The sequence below is a fragment of the Dipodomys spectabilis genome, unplaced genomic scaffold (assembly GCF_019054845.1).
Source record: "Dipodomys spectabilis isolate Male_0828 unplaced genomic scaffold, ASM1905484v1 ptg000018l, whole genome shotgun sequence".
NCBI classification, from domain to species: domain Eukaryota; kingdom Metazoa; phylum Chordata; class Mammalia; order Rodentia; family Heteromyidae; genus Dipodomys; species Dipodomys spectabilis.
In genome coordinates this window covers 14,121,224-14,140,897 of record NW_024870695.1, presented here as the reverse complement: position 1 = coordinate 14,140,897, position 19,674 = coordinate 14,121,224, and the positions used below count along the sequence as shown (strand labels likewise).

At 45.4% G+C, this 19,674-nt stretch overlaps 1 protein-coding gene across 3 annotated transcripts in view; it reads left to right on the top strand.

Annotated features, from left to right (window-relative positions):
* Positions 1-1,435: 1,435 nt before the first annotated feature.
* Positions 1,436-19,674, top strand: part of Socs7 (suppressor of cytokine signaling 7) — a 30,573-nt gene continuing 12,334 nt past the window's right edge. The window contains exons 1-6 of one of the 3 annotated variants that reach the window (XM_042673815.1): positions 1,437-2,444; positions 10,678-10,742; positions 15,886-15,990; positions 16,406-16,507; positions 17,348-17,478; positions 18,369-18,537. In XM_042673815.1, the coding sequence (XP_042529749.1) occupies positions 1,465-2,444; positions 10,678-10,742; positions 15,886-15,990; positions 16,406-16,507; positions 17,348-17,478; positions 18,369-18,537 (1,552 nt within the window). In that variant the 5' untranslated portion in view covers positions 1,437-1,464. Of the gene's footprint in view, positions 2,445-10,677; positions 10,743-15,885; positions 15,991-16,405; positions 16,508-17,347; positions 17,479-18,368; positions 18,538-19,674 lie in introns of all 3 variants that reach the window. The other 2 variants (XM_042673816.1, XM_042673817.1) reach the window with 2 other exon arrangements.

Genomic DNA, 19,674 nt, shown 5'->3' with positions numbered 1-19,674 from the left:
GCATGCAAGGCAAGCATTCTACCACTGAGCCACTTTCCCAGCTCCAATCTAGTCTACTTTTTATCCTTCATAGCTAAGAAGCCTAACAGGCAAATAATATCCAGAGGAGACCTGATCTCAAGAATAACTCACAAAAAGTAGGGCTGAAGATGTGGCTCAGCAATATTAGTGCCTAATAACCAAGGAGTAGACCCAGAGTTCAAACCCAGTAATGAAAAAAATAAAAAAAAGAGGGAGAATGTTAATAATTTCGATTTAGAGTTTATGTTATATAGTTGTTACATTATGACTAGCACAAAATTGAGAAAATACTCTATTTTAGTATTTGAAAACTTTTCTGTTTTATTTTGTTTTTCTTTTTTGGGTCTGGTTGTGGGACCTGAACTCTGGGCCTGGGCACTGTCCCTCAGCTCTTCAGCTCAAGGCTAGCACTCTACCACTTGAGCCACAGTGCCACTTCCGGCTTTTTTTTTCTGCTTATGTGGTGCTGAGGAATCGAACCCAGGGCCTCAGGCATGCAAGGCACCTTCTTAGCCCCTGAAAACTTTTCTGATTTAGCAAAGAAGTCTCCTCCTGTCACACTCCTTGGTAAGGGCTAAACACTAGCCCAGTGGTAGCCCAGTGGTTGAGTTCCTGTTTATTGTGTATGAGGCTCTAGGTTCTGTCCCCAGCACCCCAAAATACACAGAAGAGTTTGGCAAAAACCACAGAAAGCATTCTATGACCATCAGTTATATAGAATTTGCTACTGAATATATTTTATTATTTAGTAATTGTGGTCTGTACGACCTTTCTATCAACACAAATTGTGATCCATTTGTTTATCTCTATATATGCCACACAGTCCCTTTCCTATAGAGAGCTGGTTGTTAAACACATTATCAGGAAACCTTGTTCATGTAGACATTTCCATAGTTGAGTGAATGCCAGGAGGAGATTAATGAAATGATTGGTCCAAGACACATATAGGTGGGACAAGAACTAGCGATAACTGTCAAGGCCAGAGCTATCGTTCAGGAACGATAGCTTCTCGCGCTCTACAGAGTGGACGAGTCGAGGCCTGGGTGCCCAGGAAGTGAAACGCAGGGGTCGAGGCCGGAGACCGACGTGGGCACAAACCCTGCTTAGGGCCAATAGCGACCCGATGCGCGCAACGTCACGCGCAGTGGAGACCAGCGCAGCACGGCCCCGGAGAGGGGCGTGGCCACTTCTCCCGGAAGTGACGCTAGTTCGGGGGACAGTCCTCCGGCGGCGGCGGCGGGCGGCGGCGGCGGCGGCGGCGCGCGGCCTGGGCTCGCGCTGGGCTCCGCGCGCCCCCCGCCCCCCTCTATGAGGAAGAGGCCGCGGCGGCCGTTAGCGTTGTCGCTCCGGGGGCCGCGGCGGGCGGGGCTCCGGCGGGGCCCGGCCTAGTCCCCACCCCAGCCCGGCTCCCAGCCGCCCGCCCTCCCTCCCTCCCTCTCCCCGATGCAGGGGGCCGAGCTCCGGGATGGCGAGGCGGCGGCGGCGGCCGCTTCGTACCGTGTCCTAAGCCGCCTCCTCGGCTATGGCGAGGCGGCCCCCGAGCCAGGCCCACCGCCGCCGCCCCCGAGCCATGGCCCTCCGCCGCCCCCCTTCCTCGCGCGGCCCGGCCCGCGGGGCTCCCGGCCGCCGCAGCTGATGGTGTTCCGCAACGTGGGTCGACCGCCCGAGCAGGAGGACGCGGAGGCGGCTCCGGAGCCGGGAGCCTCGGAACTGCTGTGTCCCCGGCACCGCTGTGCCCTGGACCCCAAGGCCCTGCCACCGGGCTTGGCGCTCGAGCGCTCCTGGGGCCCGGTCGCTGGACTAGAGGCACAGTTAGCGGCTCTGGGGCTCGGGCAGCCGGCGGGGCCGGGGGTCAAGACGGTCGGTGGGGGTTGCTGCCCGTGCCCGTGCCCCCCGCAGCCTCCCCCTCCGCAGCCCCAGCCGCCTGCTGCCGCCCCGCAGGCCGGGGAGGACCCCACCGAAACGAGCGACGCGCTGCTGGTCCTGGAAGGCTTGGAATCGGAGGCCGAGAGCCTGGAGACTAACAGCTGCTCGGAAGAGGAGCTCAGCAGCCCCGGCCGTGGAGGAGGAGGGGGCAGCCGGCTTCTGCTGCAGCCCCCAGGCCCCGAGTTACCTCCGGCGCCCTTCCCACTGCAGGACTTGGTCCCTTCAGGGCGGCTGAATCGAGGGGAGCAGCAGCAGCAGCAGCAACCGCAACCGCCGCCGCCGCCGCTGCCTCCAGGGCCCCTCCGGCCCCACGCGGGCCCTTCTAGGAAGGGTTCCTTCAAAATCCGCCTCAGTCGCCTCTTTCGCACCAAGAGCTGCAACGGTGGCTCGGGAGGTGGGGATGGCACCGGCAAGAGGCCTTCTGGAGAGCTGGCTGCTTCTGCTGCGAGCCTGACGGACATGGGAGGCTCTGTGGGCCGGGAGCTGGACTCGGGGAGGTGAGACCGGGGAGGTGGGAGTCGGGGGAGCTGGCGACAAACTTGCCTTTTTTTTTTTTTTCTGTTAGCATCATCCTAACAGTTCTCATGATCTTTGCGAAGAGGCACACTGGAGGCTAAAGGTGGTGACATCTTGCTTTCAGATCAAGAGCTAATTGTGGAAACAGCTTTCACTCTTAGAGAGTTCACACTCCGTGACACTTCTCTGCTGGTTGGCAATATGCTCTTTGGGAATGACTTGAAACCATCTGCCCACCCCCATCCTGGCCTCACTTTTTTAAGTTTTTCTAAGGTGTCTTGTCTACCGTTACCCCCACAGGGAGGTTGCTGGAAATGGGCCTTGGACAAAAGGCTGGGTGTTGATTACTTTGCTTATTATTATGTTGGCCACCTTGCTGGTTTTTCTGTGGACCTGCACCCCCTTCTTCCCTTCAGCCTCATGCATGCATAGAGGCTAAGGACCGTATGCAGTATAGGCCATCAGTCAGTTGGGTATCTTAAATTTGGTTTTAATGCTTTCCTGGTTGTTTCCCTTAGATGTACTTGCTGTCTAAAGCCTGTGTACTGACCACTGCCTGTGGGAATAGAAAATAGCTTTGCTTGCTCTCTCTGAAGCCCAGGTGAAAATTCTAAGTGTGAGTGAAGTGTAGACATGGGTACTGTAGGCCAGTTAATGAAAATTGGTATTGAGGCCAACTAATGAAAATTCCAAACTTAAACATTAAGGCCAATAAATGAAAGTTCCAAACTTAGACATTGAGGGTTTTTGTTTTTTGCTTGAATTCTTAAAGGGTGGACTGATTTTTGACATTGAATGAGATCAGTAGTATTGGTTTAGAAAGCTGTCAAGTTTCTAAACAACCAAGTTTTGTGTCAGTGAAATGAGACTTCGTTTGATGAAGCTTGCCATTATGGATTTTAGTTCTGAATGGGTCTTAACACCAGGCCTAGTTTTGTTTTTGATGTGGCTTATATGATGAGTTCTCTTTTCTTTCCCTCCCTCTCTCCCAAAACCAAGGCCAAAGAACTGGTAAATCATATATATTGATAACCTTGCTGTGCACTAGAATCACTGGTGGAGCTTTTTGAAAAGGTTTATATGTTTGGAACCAAAAATTTGAATTTTAAAAAGCTCCCCAGTTGATCCTGTAATTGAACCACTTACTCATGGACTTCTCATGGGCATTTTGGTGTTCCAAGAGGCAAGTGTGCACTCAATTTATTTTGTTGCCCTTTCTGAACAGCTGTGCCATGGGTTTCTCTTGGGGATCAGACCAAATCCAAACTCCATAAAGAAATCAATGTGTTGCCCCTTCAGGTAGGACCATCTCTGTTTCCTGATGAACTCATCCCAAGAACTCAGGTCTTAAAAAGTGTGTGACTGCTAAAAAAGTTTGTGTGTGTATGTGTGTGCATGTGCATGTTAGGCTCTGCATTTGGTGATCCACCTACCAGTACAGACAGAATTTTCATCAGACGGGAGTGGAAGGCAGGATTGAAGCTGTGGGTAATAACATAGGATAGATTGCTAATTTTCTTGTGGTTTTCCCTGCCTTTGTTACATAATGACCAGGATTTGGGCTAATATTCCAGAGATGAAAAATATGAGGTGTGGCACGAAATTAGCTGTTACAGCTAGTAGATTAAGAAGAGGACAAGGCATATAATATTATATGATGTTTTGCCTTTGGAAGCAGAATTTAATGGTCATTGGCGGCTGCTCTGCCACCAACCCTCACACTAAGCACAATACAGATTTTTGCTGCAGAGGAAATTGGGCTCCACTTCTGCAAAGAAGCTTAGTTCAGGGCACTGGAGAATTACATTTTTTGGTCCAAGGGCTTTTTCTGATGAATTGGAGAAGAGCTAGGCATTTGTGTGTAAACGTTTGGCTGACTGGTATTTGGAGGCAGCATGTTGTATAAAGAATGTGAAAGTCTAGATTCTATTTAGAACTCCAACATTATCTATGAGATGGAGGCCAAATTTGTCTTTATATGTCCCTGTTTCATCCATAAAATGGGAGAAATAGCTATCTTGTTCCTGTTCCTATAGAAATAGAATGAAGACAAAAGAAATATAGATGGACTATTTTGTACCTTTTGGAAGAGAAGTAATAAACCTAAATTGGTAAATTTTTTCTGTGCTTAGGATTTGGTGCTACTTGTTAGCTTTTCCACAGCTTACTATGTGCCAGTCTTGCTGGCAGCCTCACAGCTGTGAGAAGCTTGGTAAATCTGGCTAGGGTGGGTGTGATTTTTGTGGATCTGTACCTCCACCTAAGTCTGCTGTGTTGAGAAAAAGGATGAGTTTGGATTTTTAGCTTAGTCGCTTGATTGGTAGGACCTGGGAGCAGTGAGAAATTTCAGTCTTTTGCCAAAGGGTGTGTGTCTTCCTCCTTATTGTTGGTTGGAGTTAATTATGGGCCTCTGCTGTTCTTGCTGTGTAATTTGAGCATTTATAATAACCTCTAGGCATAATTCTCAACATCTGCCTTTACTGCCTACCTTTACCACAGCTAGACTAGAAAGTACTTCTAGCATTTTATAATACTTAGCATTTCCTATATTTAACACTAAGCAAAACTTGACTTCCCTTCACCTGTTCTTGGGTCTATCAAATGGACCTCTTGGATAGATATTACTGAGTCTTAAAGGAGTATAAGTTAGCTTAGAGAACACTGTTTTTTTTTTTTTTTTTTGTTTTGTTTTTGCTTTGTTTTGGTCATGGGGCTTGAACTCTGGGCCTGTGCACTGTGCCTGAGCTCTTCAGCTAAAGGCTAGTTAGTGCTCTAGCACTTGAACCACAAGTCGCTTTGGGTTTTCTGGTGGTTAATTGGAGATGGGCTAACGATCCTCAGATCTCAGCCTCCTGAGTAGGATTACACGTGTGAGCCCCCTGCCACACCAGGCTTAGAGAATGCCTTTTAAGTGAAGTAAGAAATGAGCCTGCCAATTAATCAGGTTTCTATTCTTAGGAACTAGGCTAGGCCTTATACCACACATATGTTGTAATTCAGAGAACTGGGCTTGATGCCTGTGGGCCTCAATGTAATATAGAGCTTTGCTATTTCAGGAAAAGCAGTGGACGTCCCTTGTCTACTTCACATATGTTGAGCTGGTTGTCTTCCTTTGGATTTGGTGAGAAACAGCATGATATGCCCTTGAATTGTCATACAATATACACTTGGTTGGGAATAGGTGCCTTTTTCTCTTTCTCTTTTAAAGACTTGTTTTTACTGAATTCAACCATTGAGGCTATTACTGGCAGTCTTCATAGTTCTATGATGATTTTTACAGGCTATATTGGCATCAGTTTGGGACTCTGCTGTCTTAGACCTGTCATACAGGAGAAAGTTTTTTTTGGGGGGGAGGTTCCGGTTGTGGGGCCTGAACTCTGGGCTTGGGCACTGTCCCTCAGCTCTTTAGCTCAAGGCTAGCACTCTACCACTTGAGCCACAGCGCCACTTCTGGCTTTTTTCTTTTTGCTTATGTGGTGCTGAGGAATCGAACCCAGAGCCTCATGCATGCAAGGCAAGCTCTCTACCACTGAGCCACCTTCCCAAGCCCCAGGAGAAACTCATTTTTAAGTGGTACTGGGGTTCAAACTCAGAGCTTCATGCTTGCTAAGTAGATGCTCTGCTGCTAAACCATGCCTCTAGCCATGTTTTGTACTTGTTATTTTTGACATGCACTTGGACTACAATTTGCCTATTATTTAGACTGCCTGTTGCTACTGAGATGACAGGTGTGCACCACTGTGTCTAGCTTCCCTCTGTTGAGAAAGAATCTTACAAACTTTTCTGCCTTGGATGGCCTGGAGCTGTGTACCTCCAGTATACTTTCCAATGACAGTCACACTTCAGTGAACCCAGCTAGGGTTAGGGGAGGGGTCTCACAAATTTCTGCCTGGCCTCTTAATTGTGATCCTTCCATTCTCAGCCTCATAAGAAGCTAGGATTATAGGTTTGGGCCATTGACACCCAACTCAGAAAGTTTTTCACTGTTTCTGTGGGTCTTGAGGTCTATAGGAGTCTTTTTATGTTAGAGCACAACATGCTGAGAGCAAAATAATTTTATGGCATGGTAAGGAAGTCCTGGCCGTTTGGGTTTTGGGTCTACACTCTGTTGATCTTTTTAACTGTCTTTCCACAAAGTAGTTGTGGTTGGCAGCTCTCTTAGAACTAGCTCCCGGGCTTTAGAAATTTCTAACCCTTTGAGTCTTGTGCCTTTCACATCTCAGTACTTTCCCAGCCAATGTCATTCCTAAGGTTTTATGACTTGGACTGAGCCTCTTGGCTTTTCCCTGGTGGCTTTTCCCTGGAAGTTCCTTCTATGGGTTCTTTAGCTGGTTTAGGGTGGCATTTTGGATCTGACCTTGCTGCACAGATGTCTGTGTATTGGAACTAAAAATGAACACATGGTTTTTGTGCCTGTAGCACATGGACAGACACTGCCTTATGATGTGTTGGAAATGGCACAGGCTGCTTGACTTGGCAGTGTGTTCTTAAACAAGGGCAAGAGGTACATTGAGACCCTAAGTCAACCAAGTATTTGGGCATCCTAGTTTGGAAATTACTTTGGAAAAGACTATGTATATGTCTTAGGACATCAGTAGAGAGGATCTATGGTCAAGAAAGTGGAAGGCATTACTATTTTATTGTTTATATTTTTTGGAATTTGAAAACTGACAGTGGTTATATCTATGTGGTATTGTCCTATCTAATCTCATAACTGCTTTTATCTTATAAATCTTGTTGCCAGACAGTAGAGATGAACAGAGGCACAGACAATGACACAAAAGGACTTCTAGCCTAAGTCCTTTGACCTCATCCCAATCTACCACTGAAATGTTTCTGCTGCTAAGATACAAGTGGCCCACTGGCAAAATTATAATGGCTTAACTTTGTACTCGCCCATTGTCAGAGAGATGTGGGGAGGCATTAATAACATGGGTATGTCATACAGAAGATTAGTTTAAAATATTTATCTGAAGCTGTATCACTCACTCGTGATGCTCTCCAAAAAAGTTTTGCCTTCCAAAAAATCAGTTTAGAATAGGCTTTTATCATTCTAGATGTTTAATATATACAAAAAGATATATAAGATATATGTACATGAAAACAAATACAAACCTAGGTCTTACAATTAAGCTTGGCATATGTTTAGAATATTATGAGTACCTTTGAAGACCCCAGTGTTGCTTCCTGATTACATTTAAATTTTCCCTTAGATAAATGAAATGCCACCCTCAATTTTCAATTTTGTGTTAATCATTCATTTTTTCCCCCTCTTTTTTTCTTTCCGGTCCTGGGGCCTGAACTCTGGGCCTGGTGCTGTCACTCAGCTCTTCAGCTCAAGGCTAGTGCTCTACCACTTGAGCCACAGCGCCGCTTTTGGCTTTTACTGTTTATTTGGAGGAATAGAACCCAGGGCTTCATGCATGGGAAGCAAGCACTCTACCACCTTCTCAGCCCCCCTCCTCTTTTCATAGTCATTTAGATTTTTTTACCCCCACAAATAACTGCCAGTAGAATGCTGCTTTGGGTGTTTAGTTAGGCAGCATTTCCTTGAAGAGAGAAGGAAGTACAGGTATTTATTATTAGCCTCTCAGTCTCTTAGACCTTTTACTTCTTCGCTTCCAGTTCTGAAGCACCCTTATTTGCCAAGAAAAACCATCCTGGCACGCTAAAATGGCTCTGCCTGAGTTTAGATTCAGATGTTTTTCTTTTTCTAGAGCCTAGGAACTATGATTTTTCTTCTTCAAAATGTCGGGGGTGGGGAGAAGATGAGCTGAAGTGAGAAGGCCTCCGCAAGATGTGTGCATTTGGGTACTGCCGTTCTTCAGTGCTTGGCACTGGAGAGACTCGTCCTCAGCATGGGCAGATGGCAGAGTAATGCAGCTTCCTTTGAAAAGAGGCAAACAGCCAAATGGCTGAGGTGTGAACCTTTTCAAAGGCCAGTGCTTTGGTTTCTACTTGCTGAGTTTAATGTACCCACAAGTTATCGTACAAAACTCAGTTTAGAAGCTTTTTAGTGGTCTTAAGGTTGATGTTCAGTGGAATTTATATTCCATTTTAGCCATTTGGATTGTTGGCACCAAGCTGCAATCAATCAAGAACTTTTATAAACAGAGGGACTATGTTTGTCTTGTTTGTATATAGTGCTGTGGGTGTGGTGTTCAGTGTATGCCATTAGATCGCTCAAGCCTCAGCATGACACAGGGTGTGAAGACTGGTCAAGAGAAGGGAACTCACCAGTGTTTCCTTCTGAGGAACGTGCGGTTTTAGAATTTTGTTTGCATTTTAAGGAGCTCAGATGAAGCTTTTCTGAAAGGTAAATAAATACACAAACATCTTCTGAAGCCAAATAACTTTAAAATAGGATTTCATTTTGGATTTTTTTTCCCTCTTGATTGGTGCAATTGAAAGCTAAGACAGTTTACCTTCTATTTAGTCTTTTGGGTGAGAATCTTTTTGGAAGTTGAGCCAACTATAATGTATGTAGTCAGGAACCACATAATTATAGTTATAATGCTTGGTATCAGTCAATTGTAGGTTGAGATTTTTTTAAAGTCTGGTTGATTGAGGTATCATTTAAATGCCATAAAATTCAGCTCTTTCGGGTGTCTAGTTCTACTAATTTTGACAAACTTATATAGTCTCCAGAACTACATCGTTGAGCATGTAGCCTATTTCCATCACCTCAATATCTTTGCCTTAGCTGGGTCCTAGAGACCTGTAATCCTAACTATTCAGTTGGCTGAGATCTGAGGGTCGCAGTTTGAAGCCAGCTGGGGCAGAAAAATCCATGAAACTCTTACCTCCATTAATAGCAAAAAGACAAAAGTAGAGGTATGGCTCAAGTGTATATGTATAACAACAACATTGAGCAAAAGAGCCAAGCAAGAGTGCGAGGCCCTGAGTTCAGGCCTTAGTATTGGTACAAAGAAAAGGAAAAAGATATTGCATTGTGATTTTTGCATTGTAGTTAGGTGGAGGGGTTTTTTTTTGTTGTTGTTGTTTAGTTTTTTAGGTTAGCATATTTTTGGGAAGAATGGAGTAACGTCTTTTTCATTTCGTGTGTGTGTGTGTGTGTGTGTGTGTGTGTGTGTGTGTGTGTGCGCGTGCTGAGGCTGGGCACTGTCTTCGGTGTGTGTGTGTGTGTGTGTGCTGAGGCTGGGCACTGTCTTCGGTGTGTGTGTGTGTGTGTGTGTGTGTGTGTGTGTGTGTGTGTGTGCGCGCGCGCTGAGGCTGGGCACTGTCTTCGGTGTGTGTGTGTGTGTGTGTGTGTGTGTGTGCTGATACTGGGGCTTGAACTCAGGGGCTGGGCACTGTCCCTCAGCTTTTTCGCTGAAGCCTGGAAAACTGCCACTTGAGCTACAGCTTCACTACCAACTTTTTTGGTGATTAATTGGAGATTAATTGGAGTCTCAGGGACTTCTCTGCCTGGGCTGGCTTCTCAGATCTCAACCTCCTGAGTAGCTGGAATTACAGGCATGAACCACTGATGCCCTGGCTTCATTTCTTTTTATTTTCTCTGAAATGCTATTTGAAATTTCTACAAAGCAGTCTTTGGTGTGTAATCAAAGGTATAGTTCCTGGAGCAGCATTAAAGAGGAGTCAGAGTGAGAGGTATGTGACTGAGAGAGGAAGGGATGTGCTTGGGTGCTAGGCAGAGCCTCTGTCCTGGGAATGCTTAGCCAGGGCTTTGGCCCAGTTCTCCGGGCAATGAGCAGAAATAGTCTTCTGGTTGAAGGTTAGGTGTCTTGTATTGCCCTTCTCAAGTCTGAATATGCTTTCTGGTTTTACCAATTTCTTTGGGGACCTCTTGCTCTTAGAGGTGGACCCAGAAGGAAAGCTATTGTTTCAAGTGCCTAGTCAAGTCTGGAGCATTTTTCTTGGCTCCCAAATGAAAATCAACTCTATCTGACTCTCTTTCTCTTGAAATGGACTTGCTAATTACCATTCAAGGTGTTCTACTTTTTTAATGTGTTGAATTTAGAGAGATTCAAAGGGATTTCTCACTGCTTTGTAAGCTGGTGAATTTGGTAGCCAAATCTATTTAAGGAATTGCTTTAATTATTCTCCTTTAAATTTTAGGCTTTATCACAAAAAGTGTTTCTGACAATGACTGGAGTTTTGCTTTGTTTTTCAATGCATCTGGAATTGAGTTGTAGTAATTTAAATGCATACATGTTCATTTCTCCCTTTTATTCTATTCTTACTCCCCAGGAAACCCAGATTGACAAGAACTCAAAGTGCCTTTTCTCCAGTCTCCTTCAGTCCCCTGTTCACAGGTAAGGATGATGTCTTTCTCTTTCTTTTGACATCTGAGTGTTTAGAGACCTGTCAAGAAAACACTTGCAGATGCCTCCCAGGGGAGCTTTGAGCATGTCTACAGTAATTTCCCTCATTAGGGTGAAGCTATTTTTATGGTGTAGAATGTCCTCTGGACTTTCGGTGCTTTGTACCAAGAGGTATAGTCTGCTTGTTGATGATTGACTATCCCTAGCAGTTATATAGTGCTTAGTTTACAATCATCACATATAAATTACAAGTAGAAATTATAGTCTCACAATGCATTAAAGACTGTAGAAGTCAGCTGGGCACCGGTGGATCACGCCTGTAATCCTAGCTACTCAAGAGGCTGAGATCTGAGGATCACGGTTCAAAGCCAGCCTGGGCAGGAAAGTCCTTGAGACTCTTATCTCCAATAAACCACTAGAAAACCGGAAGTGGCGCTGTGGCTCAAGTGGTAGAGCACTGGTCTTGAGCTGAAGAGCTGAGGGATAGCTCCAAAGCCCAGAGTTAAAGCCCCACGACCGACAAAACAAAACAAAACAAAAAAACAAACTCTAGAAGTCATATTGTTCCTATCCTTACTTCCAAAGGAGTTCATAGATTATCTGATAAAAATGATCCATGTGGGGATGGGAGGTTGGCTCAGGGATAGAGTGCTTGCCTTGTATGTATGAGGCCCTGGGTTTGATTCCTCAGTACCACATAAACAGAAAAAAGCTGAAAGTGGCACTGTTGCTCAAGTGGTAGGGTGCTAGCCTTGAGCTGTAGAGCTGAGGGACAACACCCATGCCCAGAGTTCAGCCCTCACGACTGACAAAAAAAATAAAAATAAAAAAAATAAATTCATGAATAGCTGCTCTTTTTTTTTCTTTTTTCTTTTATCTTTTTGTTGCTTGTGGGGCTCGAACTTGGGTTGCTGTCCCTGAGCACCTTTGCTCAAGACTAGCTTTCTACCACTTTGAGCCACAGCACCACTTCTGGTTTTCTGGGGGTTAATTGGAGTAAGAGTCTCACGGACTTTCTTGCCCAGGCTTACTTTCAATCTTCAGATCTCAGCCTTCTAAGTAGCTAGGATTGTACGTGTGAGCTACGAGTGCCCAGCTCATGCGTGTGTGTGTGTGTGTGTGTGTGTGTGTGTGTGTGTGTGTGCGCGCGTGCACGCGTGCGTGCGTGCATGTGTGCATGTGTCTGTCTGTCTGTGCCAGTATTTGAGTTTGAACTCCAGACCCTGAGCTCTTGCTCTGCTTTTTCATTCACAGCTGCCACAGCTTCACTTCTAGCTTTTTGCTGATTAATGGGAGATGGACTCTCATGGACTTTCTTCCCAGGCTGGCTTTGAACTGTAGTTCTCCAGGTCTTTCTCTTGAGTAATTAGGATTACAAGCACAAGCTATCAGCCCCTGGTTTATCTAGTCTGTCTCTTCTTTCTGCAGCTTGAACTCACTGTCCCTGAGCTTTTTTGCTTGAAACTAGCTTTTCACTCCTTGAGTCACAGCTCCCCTTCTTAACTAGAGAATAAGAGTCTTAATTGGAGATAAGAGTCTCATGAACTTTTCTGCCCAGGCTGGCTTTGAACTGCAACTCTCAGATCTCAGCCTCCTGCGTAGCTAGGATTACAGGCATGAGCCACTGGTGTCCAGCTTATCTGGTCTATTTTTAAGACTTCGGGGCATAAGGGATTACATGAGCGCTTATCTTACCTATTTTAGGGGCTAGCAGTTCTTGCAGCTGTTAGCATTCTTCATTCTATCTAATTTAAGTCTTTCCTCTTCTAGCAAGGAACACAGTTGCTAAAGTAGGAAAGCTGTTGAATGTCCTCTGAGTAATGGATAACTACTTTCTCATTTTATGGCAAACTGTTTCAGAGGGAGACCTTCTGTTCTGTTCATAGGATATGAAGCTCCTGATTAAAAAAACTATAGGAAAGAAGGTCTTTTTCAAGTTACCTCAAGTCTCAGAAAGTTAAATTCTCCTTAGTTGTGACTGAGAAACTACTGAAAAACAATGTTAATCTTAGCTGGATGTGTTGTCACACACCTGTAATTCCATACTAGGGAGTTTGAGGCAAGAGGGTATAATGTGTCCTCTAAAGAGGTGATCGAGCTGCATGTTGGTGGCACATGCCTGTCACCCTAGCTACTCAGGAGGCTAAAATCGGAGGATAACAGTTCAAAGCCAGTTAGGGCAGAAAAGTCTGAGAGATTCCATCTCCAAAATAACAAAGAGCTGGGATGAAAGTGTGATTCAACTGATAGCACACCAGTTGTGATCAAGCAAGCCAAGTGAGCAAGCAAGCCAAACAGCAGCTTGAGGCACAGAGTTCAAGCCCTGGAACTGGCAAAAAGAAAAAGTGAAGCCGGGCGCTGGTGGCTCACACCTGTAATCCTAGCTACTCAGGAGACTGAGATCTGAGGATCACAGTTCAAAGCCAGCTCGGCAGGAAAGTCTGTGAGACTTTTTTTTGGGTCCAGTCATGGGCCTGAACTCTGGGCCTGGGCGCTGTCCCTCAGCTCTTCAGCTCAAGGCTAGTGCTCTACCACTTGAGCCACAGTGCCACTTCTGGCTTTTTTTTCTTTTTGCTTATGTGGTGCTGAGGAATCGAACCCAGGGCCTTATGCATGCAAGGCAAGCACTCTACCACTGAGCCACCTTCCCAGCCCCGAGACTCTTTAATAAACCACTAGAAAAATCTGAAGTGGCACTGTGGCTCAAGCGGTAGAGCGCTCACCTTGAGGGATAGCACCCAAGCCCAGAGTTCAAGCCCCACAGCCGACAAAAAAAGAAAAAGTGATTAGAAGGATTATGATTTAGGAATGGGCATTTCAAGGAAGATGTTAAGCATGTCAGTGAGTTCTGTCATCATGTCGTCCCATCTCCCCTCCCCTCCCCCCACCCCCCTGCCCCAACCTGTATAGATTGTGCTGTGCTGGCTGTGCTGGCTGTGCTGGCTGTGCTGTCAGGACTAATGAGTTTGTATCTGTATAGACATTGATTGTAGTAGAAAATGTGGCTGCTGTTCTTACTCCAGACCTAGGATTTCTTATCCTTTTGGCCACATGTCTTTCTATTCAGTAATTATTTTCTATGTAAATTTGTAATTTCAGGTTCAGACTCTTGAATTACATTTTTTTTATTGACTTGACCAGTCTTGAGCCTGCTTATAAGTTTTTTGCTCATAGTTTGTACTCTACCATTTGAGCCATACCTCTAGTCCTTGAATTACATCTTTTTCTTTTTTTTTTTTTTGGGTCCAGTCTTGGGGCCTGGGTGCTGTCCCTCAGCTCTTCAGCTCAAGGCTAGCGCTCTACCTCTTGAGCCACAGCGCCATTTCTGGCTTTTTTCTTTTTGCTTATGTGGTGCTGAGGAATCGAACCCAGGGCCTCATGCATGCAAGGCAAGCACTCTACCACTGAGCCACCTTCCCAGCCCTTGAATTACATCTTTTATCTAACTGCTACACCTCCAACCTAGAACTCTAATATGTTGGGAGACATTTGTCCATGCCTGTTGCACTGCTCAGGGCAACAAGGTCCTTGGTTACCAAACCGTGTGATGAGTCCAACCAGCTTCCTCAAGTGGTGACTTTGAAGAAAGCTTTTCTATTCATTTGTTTTCCTCAATGTTGGGATTCAAGCTCAGCCTAGGGCCTCATACATAGACACTCTACTACTATGCCTCCAGCCCTCTACTTTTACCTTAATCAGTGTTTAAGACCTTTGTGAAACTATGTATTTAGATTCTGAAAACCTAGCTCCTGGTTATAGAGATATTAGACACTTCATTGCTTCAATTGGGAAGCATTAAAATACAGCTAAGAGCTAATTAAACCCTGAATATGAAAAAGGTATTGGAAATCACACAAGGGCTAAGTTTGAGAAGTTCTGTGTTTTGACCTACAGATGAATCCTTCCAAAGCAAACCTGACCACCAACCTGTGATAATGAAATACCCTTTATTTTCTGGTGATTCAAATTAGGGTCTAGATGGCATGAATGGTAAGAACATATGGGTATATGGCAGAGAACAGACTGGATGACATGCTGGAAAGTCAGGGAAACCATGTGCCATCTCCACCAAGTTTCTTTGTGGAGCTTCCCCTTAAGTTTTGACTTTTAGCTGATTATGGAAATTAATTTTTAGGGTTACAAGTGTACTTTCAGACTTTGTAACCTCAGCTATTAAGAACTAACTGAAGCTGGGCGCCAGTGGCTCACACCTGTAATCCTAGCTACTAAGGAGGCTGAGATCTGAGGATCACAGTTCAAAGCCAAGACAGACAAGAAAGTCCGTAAGACTCTTATCTTCAACGAACCACCAGAAAACCGAAAGTGGTGCTGTGGTTCAAGTGGGAGAGCAGTAGCCTTGAACTGAAGAGCAGAAGGACAGTGCCCAGGCCCAGAGTTCAAGCCCTACAACTGACCAAAAAAAAAGAAAAAGAAAAAAATTAACTCATATGTTATAGGTAGATACTTTTTACAGGTAGATACTCTGGAAAGCCCTCCGAGCTAACACGAGGAAACTTCGTGTGCATTCAGCTTTACCCTGCAGTTCTTAACACTTTGTGGCAAAGCTGTTTCCATGGCATATAACATGCTACTTGCCTTGCTCCCTAAGGCAGAAATTGGTTTGCAAATACAAATGATATTGTTTCATATGATAAAAAGGTTCCTTGTTCATGGTTACATCTCTAGTTTAAGGTAAATCAGTGACAGAACATATTAGATGGGTTTTCCACTGTCAATCCTAAAGAACCTTTTGGCCCATCTGGGCACCCGTGGCTCACACCTGTAATGCTAGCAACTCTGGAGGCTGAGATCTTCAGGTATACTCCATCTCCCATTAACAAAAAGCTGGCTGGAGGTGTGACTCAACCTGAGCAAGTGTGAGGCCCTGAGTTCAAGTCCCAGTACCAGCCATAACCTAATAAATAAACATTGGCTCTTAACAGGGCAAAGGAATGAATGATAGAATTTTAATTAGTGTTCAGGGTGATTCTAGCCCTAGGAAGTATTAGATTTTTGGTGCACTTTGAAATTGTAGACCTCTAGCCTCCTTTGTTTGCCCTTTGGTTCACTTTGCTTTTGCCCTCAGCTTTGGACAAGGTGCTTCTGTAACTTGCTTTCTCTGTGAATCCCTCAGGTGAAACAGTGTCACTTGTGGATGTGGATATTTCTCAGCGGGGCCTGACCTCTCCACATCCTCCAACTCCCCCTCCTCCTCCAAGAAGAAGCCTCAGCCTCCTAGGTATAGTCTCCTTCCTCCCTTTTCTACCAGCTCACCTTAATAGGAGGGTAAACTCTAGGGACTTACTCTTTTCTAGGAGCCAGACAGGCTCCTGGGTTTTTAATGATGGCCCAATTATTTCCTGTCCCTTTCTCAGCTCCCCTGTCATCGTCCTAGACAGTTAAACCTGCATGCTGTAATGTTTACTGTTCATATGTTAATTAGCTTTATACTCATCTTGCCCTCAATCTACCGCCACAAATATCATTACTCTACTGCTTTCTAAGCAAAGCTAACCAGTTTTAAGTTGTATAAAACATAGGGTAAAAGTCAGACCACTTTGCCCCAGAGGGCAGCCCAATAATCCTCCCATTCTTTGCCTTCACTTCATTCTGTGCACATTTTTATGACCCTTTGCTTTTGTTCTCTCTTCTAGATGATATCAGTGGGACGCTGCCTACATCAGTCCTTGTGGCTCCGATGGGGTCTTCCTTGCAGTCTTTCCCCCTACCTCCGCCTCCTCCACCCCATGCCCCAGGTTAGCTTAGCTTAGAGGCAAGACTTGTCAGAATGGAAGGACGGGAGAAATCTATTTATGGAAATAACTTTTAAGAAAGCTTAAATCTTTCCCCTTGGCTGGACTAGAACTTTGAACTGAGGCCGAGAACTATTTTTTCTAACCAGTTTCTCGGAGATGAATCTGATTTTTTCTTGGGATAAAAGACTACTGAATTTTCCATGCCTACTGCTGACAGTGCTTTGTAGTCTTTGAGTAGCTGTTACTTAGGAACCTGCCTTACTCTTAGGATAGTGAAGAGGTTTAAGATGTTGCTGGTTTTCAAAGCTCTTTGATTTTTCTAAGCTTTTAGTATTTATTGCAGCCTTGTAAATAAGTACTAAGCATTTAGTAGCCCATACCTACTTTGCCAGCCTCCTGTACCCAGGGAATAAAATGAACAAAGTCAGTCCATATTGTTTCTACTTGCCTGGCAAAATCATTACTCTCCATGGGCAAGTAAGCGAGTCACTATTTCCAAGGCTGCTTTACTGGCACTTCACTTCTAGGTGGGAGAAGTTGGAATCGCTCTAGGCTGGTGAAGTCCCTGAAGTAGTCACCTTAGTCAGGTTAGTGAGCAGCTCCCCTACCTCTTTTCTGGGGTTAAATGCCCCCACCCATCCTTCACAGCTTACACGAGCCCACACAGCTTTTTGTTCCAGCCCATTCAGCTCTTTCCCACTGCTTTGGCTTCTACCCTTTCCAGCTTAGCTTCTAATGCCTTTCCCCTCTTCAGTTAGCATCTCTTTTTGGGGGGAGTGTTTTGCGTGTGGGTGGGAGCAGTGATGGTGAACAAGTAACTTTCACTCTCTTGCCCTGTAGATGCATTTCCCCGCATTGCTCCCATCCGAGCAGCTGAGTCTCTGCACAGCCAGCCCCCTCAGCACCTCCAGTGTCCCCTCTACCGGCCTGACTCAAGCAGTTTTGCAGCCAGCCTCCGAGAGTTGGAGAAGGTAAGTCATTCCTGAACACTGGCAGGTACCATTTCTCCTGTGTTTTGAGTTTTGAACCCAGGCTCTCATTATTTTTAGAAGTAGTTTCCTTGCTTCCATATTTACAGTGACAGAACAGTATTTTTTACTCCACCAGAGATGTAATAAAACTGAGTTTTGGAGCCAGGCACCAGGCCTGTTAATCTTAGCTACTCAGAGGCTGAGATCTGAAGATCAAAGTTTGAGTTAGCCTAGGCAGGAAACTCCATGAGACGCTTACCTTCCATTAAGTACCCCTCCCCCCCCCCCCAAAAAAAAAAAAAAGACAAATGGAGCTGTGACTCAGGAGGTACCTCACTAGCCTTGAGCAAAAATACTCAGAGATAGCACCTAGGCCCTGAGTTCAAATTCCAAGACTGGAGCCAAAAAATGTAATTAAATTCAGAAATGTTTAAACAGTCCGATTTTGTTAGATTAACCCAGTTAACCAGAAAACCTAGTGTTTTCTTCATAGTCCCTGAGTAATAAAATGTAAAATTAGTCTTTTTTTTTTTTTTTTTGGTCATAGGGCTTGAACTCTGGGCCTGGGCGCTGTCCCTCAGCTCTTCAGCTCAAGGCTAGCACTTTACACTTGAACCATAGCTCCACTTCCAGCTTTTTCTGCTTATGTTGCTGAGAATCGAACCCAGGGCCTCATGCATTCAAGGCAGTCACTCAATCACTGAGCCACCTTCCCAGCCCATGAGTCTTTGTTACCTAGAGGAGTAGAAGCATAGTTGGGAATCTTCTAATGGCTTTTACATACTCACATGTCTTAGAGAATGGGGGTTCCCCCTGGTGAGACAGATTGTGCTGAAAACTTTGACCTTCTCTGTTCTGTTAACTAGTTGGCTGTTTCCTGTCTTTGATAGTGTGGTTGGTATTGGGGGCCAATGAATTGGGAAGATGCAGAGATGAAGCTGAAAGGGAAACCCGATGGTTCTTTCCTGGTACGAGACAGCTCCGATCCTCGTTACATCTTGAGCCTCAGTTTCCGGTCCCAGGGTATCACCCACCACACTAGAATGGAGCATTATAGAGGTAAGAGGTATTGCTGTTGTTAGCCTTCTTCCCTCTGTGGTATTTGACTTTTTCATGGGAAGGATTGTTTTTGGTTTTTTTTTTTTTGGGTCTGGTTGTGGGGCCTGAACTCTGGGCCTGGGTGCTGTCCCTCAGCTCTTCAGCTCAAGGCTAGTGCTCTACCACTTGAGCCACAGTGCCACTTCCGGCCTTTTTTTTCTGCTTATGTGATGCTGAGGAATCGAACCCAGGGCCTCATGTATGCAAGGCAATTGCTCTACCACTGAGCCACCTTCCCAGCCCTCATGGGAAGGATTTACAGGAATGGAACTAGAAATTGGGGATGGGGGGAATTTCATAGGCTCTTTTTGTTTTGTTTTGTTTTGTTTTGGGTTTTTTTGGGTCGGTCGTGGGACCTGAACTCTGGGCCTGGGTTCTGTTCCTCAGCTCTTCAGCTCAAGGCTAGCGCTGTACCACTTGAGCCATGACGCTACTTCTGGCTTTTTCTGCTTATGTGGTGCTGAGGAATCGAACCCAAGGCTGCATGCATGCGAAGCAAGCACTCTACCACTGAGCCGCCTTCCCAGCCCCTCATAGGCTCTTTAATGTTTACATGGGCTCTAGTTTTAGTCACTAGAAAAAATATTGGACCCGGGCTCTGATGGCTCACAACTATAATTCTAGCTATTCAGGAGGTTGAGGTCTTAGGATCATGGTTCAAAGCCAGCCTGGGCAGGAAAGTCCATGAGACTCTTACCTCCAGTTAACCAGAAAACTAAAAGTGGTACTATGACTCAAAGTGGTAGAGCGCTAGCCTGAGTAGAGAGCGCTCAGGGATAGCATTCAGACTCCAAGTTCAAGCATGACTGATGGAAATTTTTTTTTTTTTTTGTCAGTCATGGGGCTCAAGTGGTAGGGTGCTAGCCTTGAGCTGAAGAGCTGAGAGACAACACTCAGGCCCAGAGTTCAGCCCCCACGATGTATAATGCTAGCTACTCAGGAGGCTGAGATCTGAGGGTCGTGGTTCTAAGCTAGCCTGGGCAGGAAACTCCATGAGACGTGTATCTCTAATAAACTACTCAAAAAAGCCAGAAGTGGCACTGTGTCTGTCAAGTGGTAGAGTGCTCTCCTTGAGCAAAAAGAAACTTAGGGACAATG